The sequence below is a fragment of the Narcine bancroftii genome, chromosome 10 (genome assembly GCF_036971445.1).
Source record: "Narcine bancroftii isolate sNarBan1 chromosome 10, sNarBan1.hap1, whole genome shotgun sequence".
Taxonomy (NCBI): domain Eukaryota; kingdom Metazoa; phylum Chordata; class Chondrichthyes; order Torpediniformes; family Narcinidae; genus Narcine; species Narcine bancroftii.
The window spans coordinates 10813479-10831371 of record NC_091478.1 but is presented as its reverse complement, the minus strand read 5'-3'; the positions used below and the strand labels follow the sequence as shown (position 1 = coordinate 10831371).

General features: G+C 39.2%; 1 protein-coding gene across 1 annotated transcript in view; it reads left to right on the top strand.

Moving 5' to 3' along the window:
* The window catches only part of htra1b (HtrA serine peptidase 1b), a 56254-nt gene extending 38751 nt beyond the window's left edge, over nt 1-17503 (top strand). Inside the window, exons 4-9 of the mRNA XM_069899799.1 lie at nt 2497-2691; nt 2789-2821; nt 3192-3306; nt 5214-5271; nt 7383-7478; nt 15822-17503. Of these exons, the coding sequence (XP_069755900.1) occupies nt 2497-2691; nt 2789-2821; nt 3192-3306; nt 5214-5271; nt 7383-7478; nt 15822-15990 (666 nt within the window). The 3' untranslated portion in view covers nt 15991-17503. The remainder of the gene's footprint in view (nt 1-2496; nt 2692-2788; nt 2822-3191; nt 3307-5213; nt 5272-7382; nt 7479-15821) is intronic.
* The last annotated feature ends 390 nt before the right edge of the window (nt 17504-17893 follow it).

The window sequence follows — 17893 nt, the reverse complement described above, 5'->3', positions numbered from 1 at the left end:
TTCACACAAAATATATTTCCTCCATCCCTAATTACATAAAATTGCATAGGTCAGGCAACAGAATCAAAACATTCAAACCAACAAGCCCATTTCAGCCTTTCATTAGGCTTCTTCCTCCATATCCAACATTCCCTTAAAAAGGATTCACAGCATCCCCTTCAGCTGCTGGCTGTTGCAGTGAATTACACCCTCTCCCTTGTTTTTGAAGATTCTTCTGAAACCCTCACTGCAATGTCAGTGATTGCCTTAAAATAGTGGTCTCTAGTAATGCTTTGCTCTATATGAAAACACGCTCGCCACATCTGCTCTGTCAACATTCTTCATAATTTTGAAAACCTAGAATTGGGTTATTTCTTAGCCCTTTATCGAGAGAAATGAAATCCAATCTGCTCATCCTTTAAATTTACATTTTTAAATGTAGACATGCAGCACAGTAACAGGCCCTTTTGGACCACCATCTTGTGCCGCCCAAATACACCCAATTAACTTACAAACCCAGTACGTTTTGAAAGTTGGGAGGAAACACATGAAAACATTGGGAGAACATACAAACTCCTTCCGGACGGTGCCAGATTCGAACCTGAGTCACTGGCGCTTTAATAACGTTACACTAACTGCTACACTAACCGTGTCACCCCAATATGTATACTGTTGCATTCCTGTTTTTACTCCTGCAGATCTTCTCTATATCCTCTCCAATGCCTATATCTTATTTCATTAAATGACAATCAATGACCTTGAAGTCCATTTTCAATTTTCCCCTCCTTTTCAAGCATGCCCCTCTAGAAAACAGTAGCACCAATTTTATTGACTTGGTGTTCTTCTGCTCTGATATTGATTCTTTTTTTTAAATTTTTTTATTTTTCACACCATAAATCACGTTCGCCATGATATACACTTTTTCTTTTTCACACATATACAGTGACTTTTTCCCCCCCCCCTCCCTCCTCCCAAACCACCCCCCCACCCCCCCCCTCATCCATTTTAGGTATACAATCTAGGTTGCATTAAGCCAGTCAGACAATGTTGTCATTCAACGAAAATACACCAGAAATTCTACTGAGTCCATTCTTTTCTTCTCTTCTCCTTCCATCAACTTAGGTAATGTTTGTTCCCGGTAGGTTTTCGCTATTGTATTTAATGTAAGGCTCCCATACTTGTTCGAATATTTCAATATTATTTCTTAAACTATATGTTATTTTTTCTAATGGAATACATTTATTCATTTCTATATACCATTGTTGTATTTTCAAATTATCTTCCAATTTCCAGGTTGACATAATACATTTTTTTGCTATGGCTAGGGCTATCTTATCGATTCTTTACCCCATTTGGATTTGCAATGTCCATGAAACAAGCGACCTACTGTTGTGGCTGCACACAACTCGGCATCCGAGAATACTTGTCACATTCCTGACGTGTTTTGTAGATGTTGGCTAGGTTTTAGGGTGTCAGGGGATGAGTCGATCACCAAGAACACCCAGACTCTGATCTGATGTCGTAGCGAGTATTGACGTGGTTAGCCAGTGAAGTTTCGGGTCAATCATGACCCTCAGGGTGTTGATGATGGGTGCTTAGTGGTGGTTGTGCAATTGGATGTCAAGGGAAGGTGATTAATCTTTATGTTGTAGGTGATGGTAATTACCTGGCATGTTTGTGACATGCGTTACCTACCACTTACCAACCTGTGCCCAAATGCTGCCGTGATGTTGCTGCATTTTCCGAGATGGAATTGAATATTACACATTCATGAGCAAATGTCTCCTCTTCTGACTGTAGAGTGGAGGTTAGGTCAATGCTGATCCAGCTGAAGATGGTTAGGCCTAGTCTGAGGAATTCCTAAAATTGTCATGCTCTCCCGTAGGCCAAAGCTTCTTACTTTGTGTGAGGTTAAACTTCAAAAATTGGATCGTTTTCTTTCTGATGCTAACTGGCATCCATTTTATGGATTAAATATCACAATTTAAGCCCAGTAACTCTCACCTTGTCTACAATCTTGCATCTTTTTCTCATTCAAGGTCTACTTGTATTTCAAAGCCACACGATGAAGGAGGCAGAATACTTCAATTTGTCCTTTGCAAGTATAATGCCCACCTGAACTTCTCTCGCCCTCTCCCTTGCAAGACATCTGACCATGAGACAAACTGATTGCAAGTACCTTTTGCCTTTGTCATGTGTGCTCTGTCCAATGATACTTTCTGCAACCCCTCTGCATATAATATTGAGCAAAGCTAGCAGCTTAACATTTTGATGTTCCACGCTGACTGCCGGACATACAACAGCCATTCTCTTGCCACACTACCTGTTCTAATTTGTGCACTTTGCAAACTACAGACTGTAAAATAATTTGATGAGAAATTAGAAATGATTCTCTTGAAAATGTTCTGTCACTTCACTTATTATTTCTGAGCACATCATCATGTATAATACTTGTGCTTAATTGCACTGAAATGTACTCAGACATGTAGTGTGATATTTTTGCCTTTTTGTTGCCAGGTAAAACTACCAGTGCTGCTGTTAGGACACTCCCTGGACCTGAGGCCAGGAGAGTTTGTGGTTGCTATTGGAAGTCCATTTTCTCTGCAAAACACAGTGACTACAGGGATAGTGAGCACCACCCAGCGAGGAGGAAAGGAACTAGGACTTCAGAACTCTGATATCGATTACATTCAGACAGACGCAATTATCAATGTATGTTTGACGCGGGTGTACTCGTCATGAGTTAAGTTTTTCGTCAAAGTTCCCATTATCCAAAGTTTGATCTGAAAAAGCTTTGTTTTCTTTGTAGTATGGAAACTCAGGTGGTCCATTGGTGAATTTGGTAAGAGCTTTTAAAATATACTTTCTGTGATGGTCTACATTAAACTTAAATCTTTTCGTTTCTTTTTAGGCCTATTTTCACACTAACCATTAACCACATTCTGAGATTTCTAACCTAACTCTGTACTAACCTTGCCAGCAGCAAAAGATGTCTGTACAGCAATGCCTTTTTGAAGTCACCAGCTAAAGTCCCAAGGGTTTGTATGGTTTATACCTTATGAATTTTGCATAGAATTACTTGAGTGTTGAAAAGAAACTTCATAACTATATCTTGCATTATTTTACCTTTCTCACTGCTTCCTTGTGTAAATTTCTATCCAAGAGAAATTATTCTTAGACTACATACATTTTGTGTGCACTCTTCCTTTTAGGATGGTGAGGTTGTGGGCATTAACACCCTGAAAGTGACTGCAGGAATATCATTTGCAATTCCATCAGACAAAATTCGTCAATTTCTAGTTGAATCACATGACCGACAAGTGAAGGGTATGTTGAATTTACAGGACTTTTCTTACTTTATTGTTTTATTAAAATGTTCTGCTAAGTATTGGAAGTTGCAAAATCTGAAACGGATCTATTTATTACTAAGGTTGTGCACTGGAGCTCAGTTTTGTGAAATGATTAGCTGTTTCTATTTGGAGGATTGCCTTGAACAAAAGTGGAAGTAAGAGAGGATTCTGTCACAGACCCAAGAATTCATAAATCAACTGCACACTGGTGCAGCTCATTGCATTGGAAGAGTAATCAAATCTTCCACTTAGTTGTTAGGTTGCATGGAGTTCATTTTAATTGAAACTCATGCCTTATGGATTCAGTAATGGTTGATCAGAATGTTAAATTTTCTTTCACTGAGTTTATCTGTCACTAACTAGTGTTGAAAGGCACAACATTGATCTTGCATTTGGTGCAATTGTCATTTTAACTGAGGTGATGGGGTTTAAAGGTAGATTTTCACTTTATGTGGAATGCAGTGGTGAATACCAGACAATATTTAGTTACTGCATGGAATATTATGTATTGAACTTTAGTCTTTTTTTTTTACTCAGAATTAACTATTTCATTGCCAGTTTTGAAAAACTCCAGATGAAACATCTGAGACAGCTCTATTATTGGTAGGGACTTTGCACATGATGTCCTTCAATCAATAATGTGTTTGTAAAATCAACCTATGGAAAAAAAAATTCAAAAAAATAGTTGGACTCACAACCACACAGTTCTCGATGTGCTCAGAATAAATTGAACAAACCTTAAAGGTAGCCAAGTATTGACTGGAAAAATTTGTGAAAGAGTTGCCCATTTCATAACGTTGTGTCAGAACCCCTTCAGCCGTTTGGCCACCTCCCCTCACATGCACGTGCTCATTAGTTGTGCTCTAGCCCATTTTGTATCTGGAAATTTGTGCGCTGAACAGCAATTCTTCATGTTAAATGGTTAGGCTATCGATGACTTCAGGGCCTTGCAAGTATAATGGGTGTCATGTGACTAGGGCACCACATGGTTGCAAGATCTTTGATACTTTCTCTCCCTGCCCCCCTTCCCCCCCCCCCCCGAGAATTGGCATCTATATGAGATAAACCAGGAAGTCTGCAGATGCTGGAGAAGTAGAACAATACACAAAGGTGCTGGAGGACTCAGCAGCAGGTCACCCAGCATCCAGTCAGGGATGCCAGTCGATGATTCAGACCTGATGTCATTTCTGAGTCAGGCCTGAAACGTTGTCTGCCTTTTCTGCTTTCCGTGGATGTTGTGTGAGCTTGCTGAGTCCCTCCAGCACTTTTGGATATTGCCATTTGTTTGAGTCAACTATTTTCAGTGCTTCTGAATAAAAGTGACATGGCTGTTTTAATCATTTTTGAGCACATTGTAATCAAAATTAAAATTAGAGAAAATAAATTAAATTGCCAACCACACTTTCAATAATATTATGATGAAAATCTTACAATTGTAAAGCTTTCCTTATTCAAATGCTTCTTTCTCACAGCCTTACAGGTTTGCCAGTATAAATGTTGGTGCATTTTAACTAGATTGTAGCCCACTGCTGAATTTCTTTCAGAGTTCAGTAGCAGAACCCAATGATGGATTTACCAGGAGAACGTGGTGGCAAGTTTCCAAATTTGGCAACGTATCTGAATGCAGTAACCTCTTCAAACTCCTAAATCCATCAGCCACTAACCAGCAAGTTCCCTGTCATTATGAATGCTTTGAGTGAATATTTTCCATGCGTAATGTTTCTAATGAAACTTTAATTTTTAAAAGCGATTGTTACTTTTCAGTGCCTTAGTGATATTCTGACAAGTGCATTTAAAGAGAAGTAATCATGTGAAATGTGTTTAGAAAGCTGAAGTGCTTTTGTTTTTAAACTCCAAGTAAGTTTACTTCATTTTATATTGCAGGAAATACACCAACAAAAAAAAGATATCTTGGAGTTAGAATGATTACGCTTACCCCTGGGTATGTAAAATGTAGATTTATTTGGTCATACCAGAGATTTGTAAGATTCATCCTGAAGTTTTGGTTCCACTGCAGCTCTGTTGTCAACTTGACACAGGCTACAATTGTAGTTAGGAATATCCAGCTGCAAAATCCTAACTGATGGTGGATGATGTGAGTTCTTCCCATTGCCAACATAGTAAGACTGTCACTTTTGGATTCAATAGCTGTCATACACTCAAGATTGCACATCAGTGTCTGATACTGAAATCACTGTTTACAAGTGGGTGGAGGTTTGTTGGTTAACCCTTCCCATACTGAAATCACGAGCAAGTAAACAGCTTTATTTGGAGCACGCTGGGATGTCATGAATGCAGCCAATTAATTGCTCAGAGTCTGAAAGCAAATTTGTCAGTGGCACAGATAGCGTAGCAGTTAGTGCCACGTTGTTACAGCACCAGCAATCAGGACCCGGGTTCAAATCCTGTGCTGTCTGTAAGGAGTTTGCATGTTCTCCCTATGTCTGCATGGGTTTTCCCCAAGGGCTCTGGTTTCCTCCCATGCTTCAAGAACATACCAGGGAGTTGTAGGACAATTGGGAGTAATTGGATGGCATGGACTTGTAGGCCGAAAGGGCCTGTTACCATGCGTATGTCTTTTTAAAAAAAAATGGTGGTACCTGGGTGAGAATTCTGTTACTAAGTTTCAGTGTGATCTTTGAAGACCAGGATAGGAGATTGGAAGCAGAGCCTTAAGCAGGTGGGAGATTGAGCATGGAGACAGCTGATGGGGCAAACATTGGATTAACTGTCTGGAGGATAAAAGACATTCCACAGAAGTGTTGAGGAAAGGGCGGAGTTGAACAATATTGTTGAGATGTAAATATCTGTTGGAGTCATGAAAGTGTGATATGGTCACATATATTTTTGATGGATAGAGTGTGATTGATCTTGCTCAATACAAGGTGGTGGCCAGGAAGTGGAGTGAAGATTCATGAAGCTGAAGCTTTTGGAGAGAGTGTACAAGTACAAGAGCAGGTCATTTGGCCCAACTGTTCCATTGCTAGTGTATAGACTTCACTCCAGCCTCCTCATCTTAATCCATCTTTATTTCTGATTCTCTCTCATGTGCTTTTTCAACTCCTCCTTAAATGCTTCAATGCTATTTGCTTCAACTACTCCCTATGGCAGCTGGTTCCATATCCTCGGTTCTTTGGGTAAAGGAGGTTTTTCTGAATTGCTCATCGGAATTTGTAGTGTGCCAAAGATGATGCTATGATCCCGCAATATAAAGCTGAAGGGAACTGCCAACTCATCCATTGCAAATGTCAGGTCCTCCAAACCAGAGCTAGAAATGGGTTATCATCAGTGAGGGTGAAAGTTGGCCCTATACAAGCCAAAGCACAGCATTTGAATGAGGAAGGAGGAAGGACCAAGAGAAGCCATCGTCACTGGGTTTCGTCGGAGTGAATCAGGCAAATCAGAAAAATAACTGTTGCTAAAATAAAATCAGAATTACTTGGATATTAAGCATAAATTTAGAATTGTCTGCATTCAAGGCTCTTTCACTTTAAAATTTATGAAATGAATTGATTCTGAGTGGAGACGGGCTGGTGACTGAAACCATACATAATTGCAGCAAGATCTTTTGCATTATACTCCGATCCTCCAAAGTAAAGAACAAAATAACATAATAAAAGCAAGATGTTAAGTTTTATTTAATACACTCGCTCTCTGAGTTCTTCATGCTCAACTTTTAGTAATTCCTCACAAATTTAAAATGGCTTTGAAATTTGCTGGGAATTGCCCAGAATCTAAAGAATTTTGAGAAATCCCAACATTGCTTTCATTATCTGTCTGGAAGCTATTATTCTTGAGAATCTAAGGCTGTAGGACATCAGTTACAGTGATTTGTTGGCTTCTCATTGCAGTAATATGGGAAAATAATGTGCAACAGACAAAAAAAACCTTCCAGTTATGGTTGAACTTAATATCTTAAAATAGTAGAACACTTTTGTAGTCACACATTGATGCAACCGTACAGTTTATTGTCACAGAAATCAGGAAATTCGATGCAGATTTTTATTTGGATTCAAAAAGTTGTAGCTGCTTGGTTCTAATTTGTTTTCCCAGCCTTGCTGAGGAATTCAGGGGACGGCGGGATGATTTTCCAGATGTGAATTCCGGAGCCTATATTATCGAAGTTCTTCCACGTACACCTGCTTCGCGGTGAGTCCTGGAACAAGATTTTATATAATTTTGCAAATAGAAACCACAGGCGCTGGAAATCCAGAACACAAATGGATGCTGGAAGCTTCACCAGCATTTATGGGAAGAGTAAAGGTGTTGACATTTTGGACAAGGGTCCCTCTGCAGGACTGGGAAGGTGAGAATGGGGCAGGGGGTGGGGGGAGGTGGGGTTTAGAGATTGGAGGTAAGTTCCTGTTTTGTGGTACAGAGAAAAGTTGTCAAGGTAATAATGACTTTAAATTCTAGATTTTGGAACAACATGATCCAGGGACAAATCAGAATATTAAAAATTGAATCAAAGTTGCTACCACGTCTACAAGGAGAAGAGACATTTACCTAAAATTGCTAAAATAATTAAGTCATCAGGTTGTAACATGCCCAATTTGAAGATGAGGTGCTGGTCCTTAACCTGACACTGACTAGGCCTACTGCAAGGAATAAAACCCATGTTTGAAACATCCTTAGCCACAGCTGTGGGCGGGAGGATGGAGGAAAGCTACGTTCTATTGTTTAAGAAAGACTCTAAGAATAATCTGTGTAATTTTTGGCTAGTGAGTCTGACATCAGTATTGGGTAAGTTATTGGGAGGTATATTAAGAGCCAGGATATCTATGTACTTGGATAGATAGGGACTGATTAGGAATCGTCATCTATGTACTATGTGCATGATAGGTCATGTTTAACTGATCTTCTACAATTTTTCGAGGAGGTTACTGGGAAAGTTGATGAAGAAAAGGCTGCAGATGATGTCCACACAGACTTAGAAAGGCCTTTGACAAGAATCCACATGGGAGGTTGGTTCAGAAGGTTAAGTCTCCTGATATCCAGGATGAGGTAGGAAATGTAATTGGCTTTGCAGGAGAAGCCAAAAAGAGGAGATAGATGATTGCCACTCTTATTGGAAGCCTGTGGCTAGTAGTGTGCCTCAGTAATGGGTGTTGGGTCCAATGTTACTTGTCATCTCTATCAGCAAGGAGCTGAATGATAGAGAAGGGTTGAATAGGTTCAAACTTTGTCCATGGAGTGTCAGAGTCTGAGGGGAGATTTGATAGAGGTGTGCAAAATTATGAGGGGTAGAGATAGGGTAAATGCCGACAGACATTTTTCATTGAGGTTGGGTGAGTCAAGAATGGGAGGGCATGATTTATGGGTGAAAGGTTTAAAGGGAGCACATGGAGGTCTTTCCTCGCTCAAAGGGTGGTGAGAGTCTGGAATGAGGTACCAGTGGAAGTGGTAGATGCAGGCTCAATTATCAACATTTAAAAATTTAGTCAGCTACATAAATGGGATGGCTATTGTCTGCGTGCAAATCAATGAGACTAGGTGGAAATGTGTTGGCCTAGACTGGATGGGCTGAATGGCTTGTTTCTGCGCCATGGTGTTCAATGGTTCTAAAAGCACCACATCCTGGGTGGATCTGGTTATCAATATCTGAGATGAGGCCACATTTTTTTCATGGCCGTATTAAGTATATCTTCTATCCTGATCACACAACAACAGAATTTCAGTCTCCCAGTTCCTCAGTCTCGTTCGTATCTAATCTTTCTCCTTTAACCTTGTCTCTCCCTTTGACACTCTCAACTGCATCATCTCTGCTTTACTGAATGTCTACTCTCTCTCACAGCCAGAAAAGGATACATTTCTCTTGTCCTCATTGGTCACAAGCTTTCAACAGCAAAACGTAACCCTCAACTGTCACTCTCTACTTCCATTCAACACACTACTTTTGGTTTCAATGTTTAAAAATGCCACATTGTACCTTTTGGACCATTCTCCCATTTGGGACCTTGTCAAAGTCCTTACAGAAATCCATGTGAGCTACATGAACCGCACCACTCTAAAGAATTCCATCAAATCAGTTGATTTCATTAGCCACAATTTGTCAGCATGCTAACTGAATTCTCTCTATATCCAAAGGAAGATTCGAGCCAACCCTCAGTATGTTCTTAAGCAATTTCTCTACCACTGATACTAGACTCTCAGACTCGTATTTGGCTGACTTATTTCAGTGGCCCTTCATGAATAAATTGCAGTCCTCTGATCAGCTGGCACTATTTTGTAAACCTGATTTGAAAATGTTAGCCAGAGGCCTCGAATCTCCTCTCTCACCTCCAATGAGCTATTGGGGATTTCTCCACCTTTAAGCCCTTCTAAGTCATCTCCTCTCCCTTCCTTTTCTTTGGCAACTTCTTCTAAAATTCCACCATCCTCCTCTCTGAATTGTCCTTCTCCATGGTGAATCCAGATGAATAGTAGGCCTACTCTTTCTCTGGTTACTCACTGATTCTTGGTAAACTGATAAAATACTTCAGAGCTTTTCTGAAATATCACTATCTGCAAGATTCTTCGACCTCCCCGATTACCTCTGAATACTGTATATAGTCATGTAATAGTTAATCCCGTGTAATAGTCACTTCCCCTCCCCTTTTTGGCCCAAAATTGCATGTTTTCCATTGGACCCATGTAAAAGTCAACTCCCCTATTTTTGACCCCCAACTGCCTGCCCATCCGAGCTCCCGAAGACCCCGGCTATGAATTGTTGCCCTGGTCACTCGCCCGTCCGAGCACCTGATGCCACCAATGCAGACTTGCCACCCACTTCTGGCCATCCCAGCTCCCGGCATCCTGAACGACTCGGGTATATACTGCAGGCAAAAGCATGACCCATGCAAAAGTTACCCCTCCCCCCAAATTTAACCCAAAAAATTGGTCCCTCCTACACTTTCTATTCTCCTTCAGGGCCTTTCCTGTTTTCAGTTATCTAAGCCTGCATTAAACTAATTCTTCAATATAAATATATATATATATATATATATATCTCCAACCCTCTTTCTCTTGATATCTCAACCATTTGTTGGCCTTGATTTTCATGGGGAAACACATTGGTCCTGAAACCTCACAATTTCATTTTTGAATGGCTTCCACTGGTCATATATAAACTTCCTTTCAAGTAGATGCTATCAGTCTATTTTATTTGCCAAGTTGTGTCTTGACATATTGAACTTGTCTCAATTCAGGATTTTAATTTCTGGCTCATCCTTGCCCATCTCCATAACTACATTGAAACCAACAAAGTTAGGGTCACTTTCTCTGAAGTGCTCCGCACTGATGTTCCTCTATCGACATTCCCAAAGGTTAATCCAGGATTGCCTCTTCTCTTTGGGTCATTGTTTTTTGTTCTGCATGTTTTAGGTGTAGAGTGCTTTTATTATTTTGGATTACTTTTAGAAAACTATTAAATGTGCAGATTATAAAATTGCAATATCATTTTTATTCTCTTCAAATTAATTTGTTTTGGAAACATTCTTAATTATTTTGCAGGATTTCTATTTTAAAGTTTAAATAAATCAAATCTAGATATTGATCAAGTGCCTGATGGCTTTGCACAAAGCACATCAGTATTACACAATGTATATTTTAATTTAGAACAAGAAAGTCTTCAAACTGAAATGTACTAATTTAAAAACGCATTAGCTTATCTCTGAATATCTGGTTCACTCCTAAATTTCCTTTTCGAAATGTGCAAAAATCAGTTCTAATGTTACTAAATTAGGTCCAGTAAAAAGAGTATTTTACTGTCGGCACCAATCACTGGGACTTTCTCCCAACGTCACTTCTGCAGTGGAGTTTTCTCAAGTTTTTTGAGAACTATTAAGATGCATAATGACCTTGATCACTTTACTGAATGCGGCGGCAGAAATGTTCTCATTTGTTTTTACATATTTTCTGAGCAGTGGCCAAAGCAATTTTTCAACTCTTTTTGTAGTTTTAAAATAACACAAGTTTCATCTCATTCTTGCTCTGTGGTGTCTCTGGCAAGATGGCAGATGGAGAGTTTCAGCCCAAACAATTTAGAATTTTTTTTTTGCGTAGAGTCCAAATTACTGTAAAATGAAACAGATGGTGCTGGAATAAGCTGAACCATTTAAAATTAGGCTTGTGCTGAGTTGAGATTTTCATGGTTTAAAAAAAAAAGTCAGTAATTCTTCATGGTATCTCTTGGGAATTGCTGGAAATGAAGCGTCCTCTCAGTAATATCAATGTGGGAGTTTGAGGGTTTCATAATATTCTGACTTCAGAATCCCCTGTACATCTTTTATATTTCATGTAAAAGTCATTTGCATCACACCAGATGGACTAGCATTAAAATATCAGGAAATTTCTTCCCAGACAGTTCCTTAGCATCGATAATTACTCGTTTCCACACGAGTCAGAGAACCAATGTGTGAAGCACAATATGAAACAATTGGCTAATGCAAAATTAGCTCAAGTTAGAATATCCTGGGCACATTAAAAAATATTGGTTATATTTTTTTCCTGAGCCCCCCTCAATTTTGCATTGTAATTTAATTTGTTGGTCCGGGAATAGTAGGTCTTAATTCTTCACACTTTAATTTCATTTAAATATTTCTTTTAGCTTCTCAAGTACATTCACACGAGTTAGTTTTAAAGATGAATATAAACTAAAAGCAAACTCAATTCCACATTAGATGATAAGGAATGGAAACCGTTCCAACATCTGACGCTCCTTTTGATCCTGTAGTCGGTATTGGAGGATTTGCATCCGTTTAATTTAATTATATTTTAAATCAAATTGGAGATATCACATAAAATGAAGCAACACCAGTGACATTTTACAATACAGTGGGTTTGATGTCATAAAAGTCCCAAGATACTTCACAGACCCTTCAAAGTAAATGTTTTCTTACTGATAAGAAGAGAGAGCAGGACAAAGGGCCAAAAGTGATTGGAGATAGATGCAAAGGTGCCACCAACATCTTGAAGGGCAGAGGGACAGTGGAAAATAAAACCAGGTGTAGACCAAATACCCCTTTATAAAAATATTGTCATGGTTGATCTCTCGACTTCTCTTCCATGCAAGTTCCACTTGTCCCTAAGCTTTCAAAAATTAATTACTTCCTTTTAAAAATACTTTGTTAATTAATGTTCATGACTCACTGGAATAGAGAATGCCAGAGATTCATATCCTCTGAGAGACAAAATTCCTAAATGCCCTTAACTTGAAGCTATATTCCCTCGATCATAACTCTCCACAACTGGAAATATTTCAACATCTACATCTTATTTCCCCCTTGTTTATTTCAATAAATTCATCCCTTATTCTTCTTAACTCTAAAGAGTACAGATCTAATTTTTCCAGACCTCCAGGATAGCACAGAGGTAGCACAGTGACCTTGGTCGCTCAGACTGAGACCATTCAACCGCCCGTCTCTTGTTCATCATTCTCCACTAGATTAAAGCCTCTACTCCAGTTCTAAATACACATCTTTTCTTCTTCTCTCCAATCTTCATCATGCGGTTTTCAAATTTAGCCAAGGCACCAGTAAATCAGAGAGTGGGAGAAAGAAAAGCATCCATTCGTACAGCCTGATCTACTGGGATTCTGACATTCTTTCATCTCGCTCTCCAACTGCCCTCATTTCATAGTTTTTTTTAAAATTAGCATTCTCCCTCACTTGCTGCCCCCATCGTCCCATAGAGCTGATGATCTTGTTAACAGCTTTTCCCCCAGCAATCTTTGCATCACCCTATCCAAGATATTCCCTTTGTCCTTTCAGTCCTTCCCTCCATCCTCTCTGCAAATGGAATTTAGCTTATTTTCTCATCTTCTCAATTCTGATGAGAGACTTTAATTTAATTATATTTTAAATCAAATTGGAGATATCACATAAAATTAAGCAACACCAGTGACATTTTACAATACAGTGGGTTTGACTTGAAATGACTTGAAATGTGAATTATTTTTAAGACATTTCCTGTCCTGTTGAGCATTTTCAGCATTTTCTCTTTTTATTAGCACTTTACAGTTTGGAAACTGCATGATGGTATTGATGAATTAAATGGCATTTTACTGTGTATCAGGATTCTGATTCTAACACATTTCAAAGCAATTTAGTGATCCTTGATAAGTTCAAGTTCATTGTGTTTAATGTGGAGTGAATATAACAATTCCAATCAACTGAATAAGTTGGAAAAAAATAATTTAAATATCATTTTTATCTGTCAATGACACTGAGGTGGAGATATTGACAGCCTGAAGTACCTGTGGTGGGTGGGGGATAACCATCTTCAGTGACTTTTCCTGGTCCATCCCCATTGATGCAATGGTCAAGAAAGTGCACAAGTCCCTTGCCTTCTTCAGAAGCCTCAGGAAATTTAGCCTGTCACCAGTGTCCAGTGGAGATACACCACTGACAGCATCCTATTACGATCCATGACTGTGTGGTCCAGGAGCTGTACAGCCAAGGCTGCAAGAAATTACAGAGAATGTGACTCATCACACCTACCACATATTCTTCATTCCCCCCCCCCCACCCACTTCCTGTCCAGAAGAAGCTACACAAGTATGAGATCACATACCACAACATTCAAGGATAGAAGGGTAGTATCTTTCCCATTTTGATTTTGATCAAACTCCTGAATGAATCTCAAGATAGTAACTTTGTTATGTTGCCTTTGTTCCAGACCAACTGATCTCTCTCTGTAGTTCTGTGGTGCAATGTCTTACATGAACAATGTATGAGATGTCTAGTGGCCTTCTTGCAAAACAACCTCTAACATTACATCTTGGTTCACGTAACAATAGATTAGAACAGTTTTGTTATAAATACAAGATTAGAAGGAAATGTAGTTCCACTTCCCACTGAATGCTGCAATAAATATCTTCATCCTTGACACTTATCAAACGAGGTTGGCATGTTTGATATGTTGAGAGTTTTCTTTGGCTATTTTTAGTACATCTCTTCAGTAAAGATGACAAACATTGCATACAAATATTGACACTCATTTGTGGATCTCAAGTGTCCTGTTGCCGACCATTTCAACTCACCCAACCATTTCTACAATGATATGTTAGTCCTCTGTCTCATCCATTGTCAGAGTGAGGCCCAACATAAAGTTGAGGAACAACGCATCATATTCCTCCTAGACAGCCTTAAACCTGATGGCCTGAGCAATAATTTTTCTAATTTTAGGTAATCCCACCCCTATCTGATTCCACTGTTTCCATCTTTATCTACTCCTGTACTTCAATATTTTTCTCTCTAACTTTTCTTCACCCCCTCCCCCACCTACCCTAATGTGCAACTTTTGTGATTCTCTATTGATTTCTAACTTTTTCTACTTCTTGTTACAAACCCAGAGGACCCCAACACCCAGCAGCAATAGATATTCCCCAAGACAAATGGTGACTTAAACAAAAGTTGCTTTTATTTATCTTTAAACCCTTTAACTTAACTAACCTAACAACCCATTTCTAATTATAATTCTAAGCGGAAGCGTATGAAGTGTGTGTGTGTGTAAAAGTTTGGAAAAGTTCTTTGGTTCACTGTCCAGTCTCACTTCTCATTCCACCAAATTCACTGATTGCAGGCAATTCTTATACTGTGCACAAAATTTAATATTTATAAAGTTCACCAGGCTTTGGGGCTTGAAAGGTAAATGGTTACCACTCAGGAAGGTTCTTCTTTGTTTTCAGAGAGAGATTTGTTGTTCCAGGTCATCCACAATTGATTCCTTTTTAATCAGCCACTTCAGTGTCTTAGCTGACAAAACTTGCCCCCATCAGGGTTCTCCAGATGATAACCTTTTTCTTTCAGGTCGTCACAGAGTTCCTTTGTGTTTCCCTTATTCCAAGTGAAATATTAGACAGGCAGAGGGCTTTGACCAGACCGTCTTCCAAATTGGGACTTCCCACAAGCTTGCCAGCTTGTCCTGTTCCTGTCCCAGCTACTTCTGCTGGTCTGGTTGTAACACTGTAGAAGTGATCTCTGTCTCTATCCCTCTCTCTCTTAGAGAGAAAACCTGTTTGACTCTCTCTGCTTCCAAAACTGTATGACCCTCTTACAACAGCAAGCTCTACTCCAGACAGAAGGCAGCTCCAGCAAGATCTTTCATCTGTTGCCTTTTGTAAACAAGAATCAATCAGTGAAGTCCCTTGAGCACTATCCAAAGATCTTGCAAATGCTCCGAGGCCCCGATATGTCTAGCATGGGGCAGAGCTCCAGTATTTCAAATAAGATCTGTTTTAAAATGTTTGTATGTAACCTACTCTAACAAACATTTCCTAATTTATCTCCAAAAACTTCTATATATTCTGTCACATTCTCTAGAGATGATGCCCCTTGGCCTGATGGGTATTTCCAGTCATTTTGGATGTTACTTAAGATTTCCAATGGAAGCAATGTTTTGTATTTTTAGACTCATGAAACACAGTATCTAGAGAACAGTAATTTGTTACTAAGACTGTTGTATCATTGCATATGTACAGAAGGTTGACTGTTCTCTTTTTTTTCTTTCTAGTGGTGGCCTAAAGGAGAATGATGTGATTATTAGCATCAATAATCATTTGATAACTTCTTCCAGCGATGTCAGTGAAGCAATTAAAAAGGACCCGTCCTTGTCAATCGTGGTCCGTCGAAACAACAGAGATGTGACAATAAACGTGGTCACTGAAGAAATTGGACCTTAAATGGAGCTGGGTCTCCTGCCTATTTGAATAAAGCAACAAAGATATTGGTAATTTACTGGATAAGTGCGGTCTCTAGCTAATAGCTTATAATCCTGTTGATATTTCTGCTGCAAAATGTCATCAGGAGATATTTAGAGCTTAGATATAATTTGATTCGAAGCTGAGATGATCCTGAAGTTGTAAAGTTTATTTCATATATTTCCTTGATTCATCTTTCCATATTTGTCTTTCTTGATGCTATTTTAATCTGTTTTACTTCAAATGTTAACGTAAATTGTAAATTCCACTCCGTAATGTTGAGATTGTCAACGTTACAACAAATTTTATTGCAGTTACTTGATTTTTCACTTTATAAGGGTAACATTGATGTGACCTTGCTCTCAGGGGCCCAATAAATTTAAGATGTCGGTGCAAGCCTTCTTTCCCCCCCCCCCACTGAATAAATGAATGCAGTAAGTAGGCTACTTACCATCAGGATAAAGTGGACTGTAAAACACAGGAACTTGTTAATGTTTTTGAGACGGAAATGTCAGGAAAATTCCTGAAAAAATTAATATAATTACTGCCTATGTGGTCGTTCACACTGGGCCCCTTTTTAGACTGCAAGTACCTGAGTGCAACAGTCCAGTGGTTGGATGTGCAGTAGAGTGGATGACTATCAGCAAATTTTTCCGGTACGATTTACACTGCAGGCTTCCTCCAAAAAGTTGCAGAGGTCCTGCAGCATAAATCATGGGGCAGGAATTGACTCCAAGTTCCTGCACATTCCTTTTTAGACTGTGCGTGTAACGGCAAAATTCCTTAATTGTGCCATTACATGCCTGCAGTCTAAAAATCATAATTCCTTCCTTTAACTCTCTCATTGTTCATGTCTTTTATAGTGCAGACATGCCATGAAGCTCAAATGAAGAGGATGAAACTTGCTCATAAGATTGAGTGCTGGTGAATTTCCCCCTTCCATTTGTATATATATTTTTCCTGTCAGCAGGTATATTTTACATGCATTCCAGTGTTATTCTGCAATGGCTACATTCGGTACATCTGGAGGGTGAGAGGTAGAAATTCTCTATTCAATGGGCCAGACTACCAACTGGGACAACTAATTTTTGCCCACCTCCAGTTAAAAAGGTTTCATTTGGAATTTGGGACAGAAATTAGTTTGAACTGTAATTGTGAATAATGGCAGGACTTTGTAAGGTGTATAGGTATCAAAATATTTTAAAGATAAGCACGTTAACATCAGGGTAAATTTTCTCTTTCCTACTTCCATATGCGACAAAGGAAAATTTGATCCTAATAATTCACATTAGCTGATTTTTTGTCTGCATTGCTTGGCTGCACCTGGCTTTATCTAAAACTTTTTTTTAATAGTGTGAGTGTCAAATGTCACTCCCCACAATATCTCCGTCTTATACCAGGAAAACAACAGGTGAAAATTATCCCATTGGTGAGTGGCTACTGCCTCCTGTTCTGCATTGTTAGACTTGTGTTCAATAAAGGTCTTTATCTGAAACACTTGGTATATTTTTCTCTCTCTGCTTCAGCATTCATGTGGAAGGCTACTCACTTTTTTTTAATGTTGGTGGAAAGTGTTGTGTATAAAACGAGAAGCCTAGACATGAATTGAGCTGCCTGTTCAAATCTTGATCGCAGTCAGAATATAAACCCTTCAGCAAAAACAATCTGCTGGAGAAACTCGGTAGGTTGAGCAAGATCATGGGAGAAATAAAACATTTCAATGAGATTGGGAGGGCAGAGAGGAGATAATCAGTATAACGAGGGCATGGTGAGGGGGATTGGACAGGGACCAGCAGGAGACTGGTGAACCAGGGAGGCCCAAAGGATGATGGAGAGATGGGGAGGCAGGGGCCAGATAAAGGGGAGAGAAAATGCAAGGAATCAG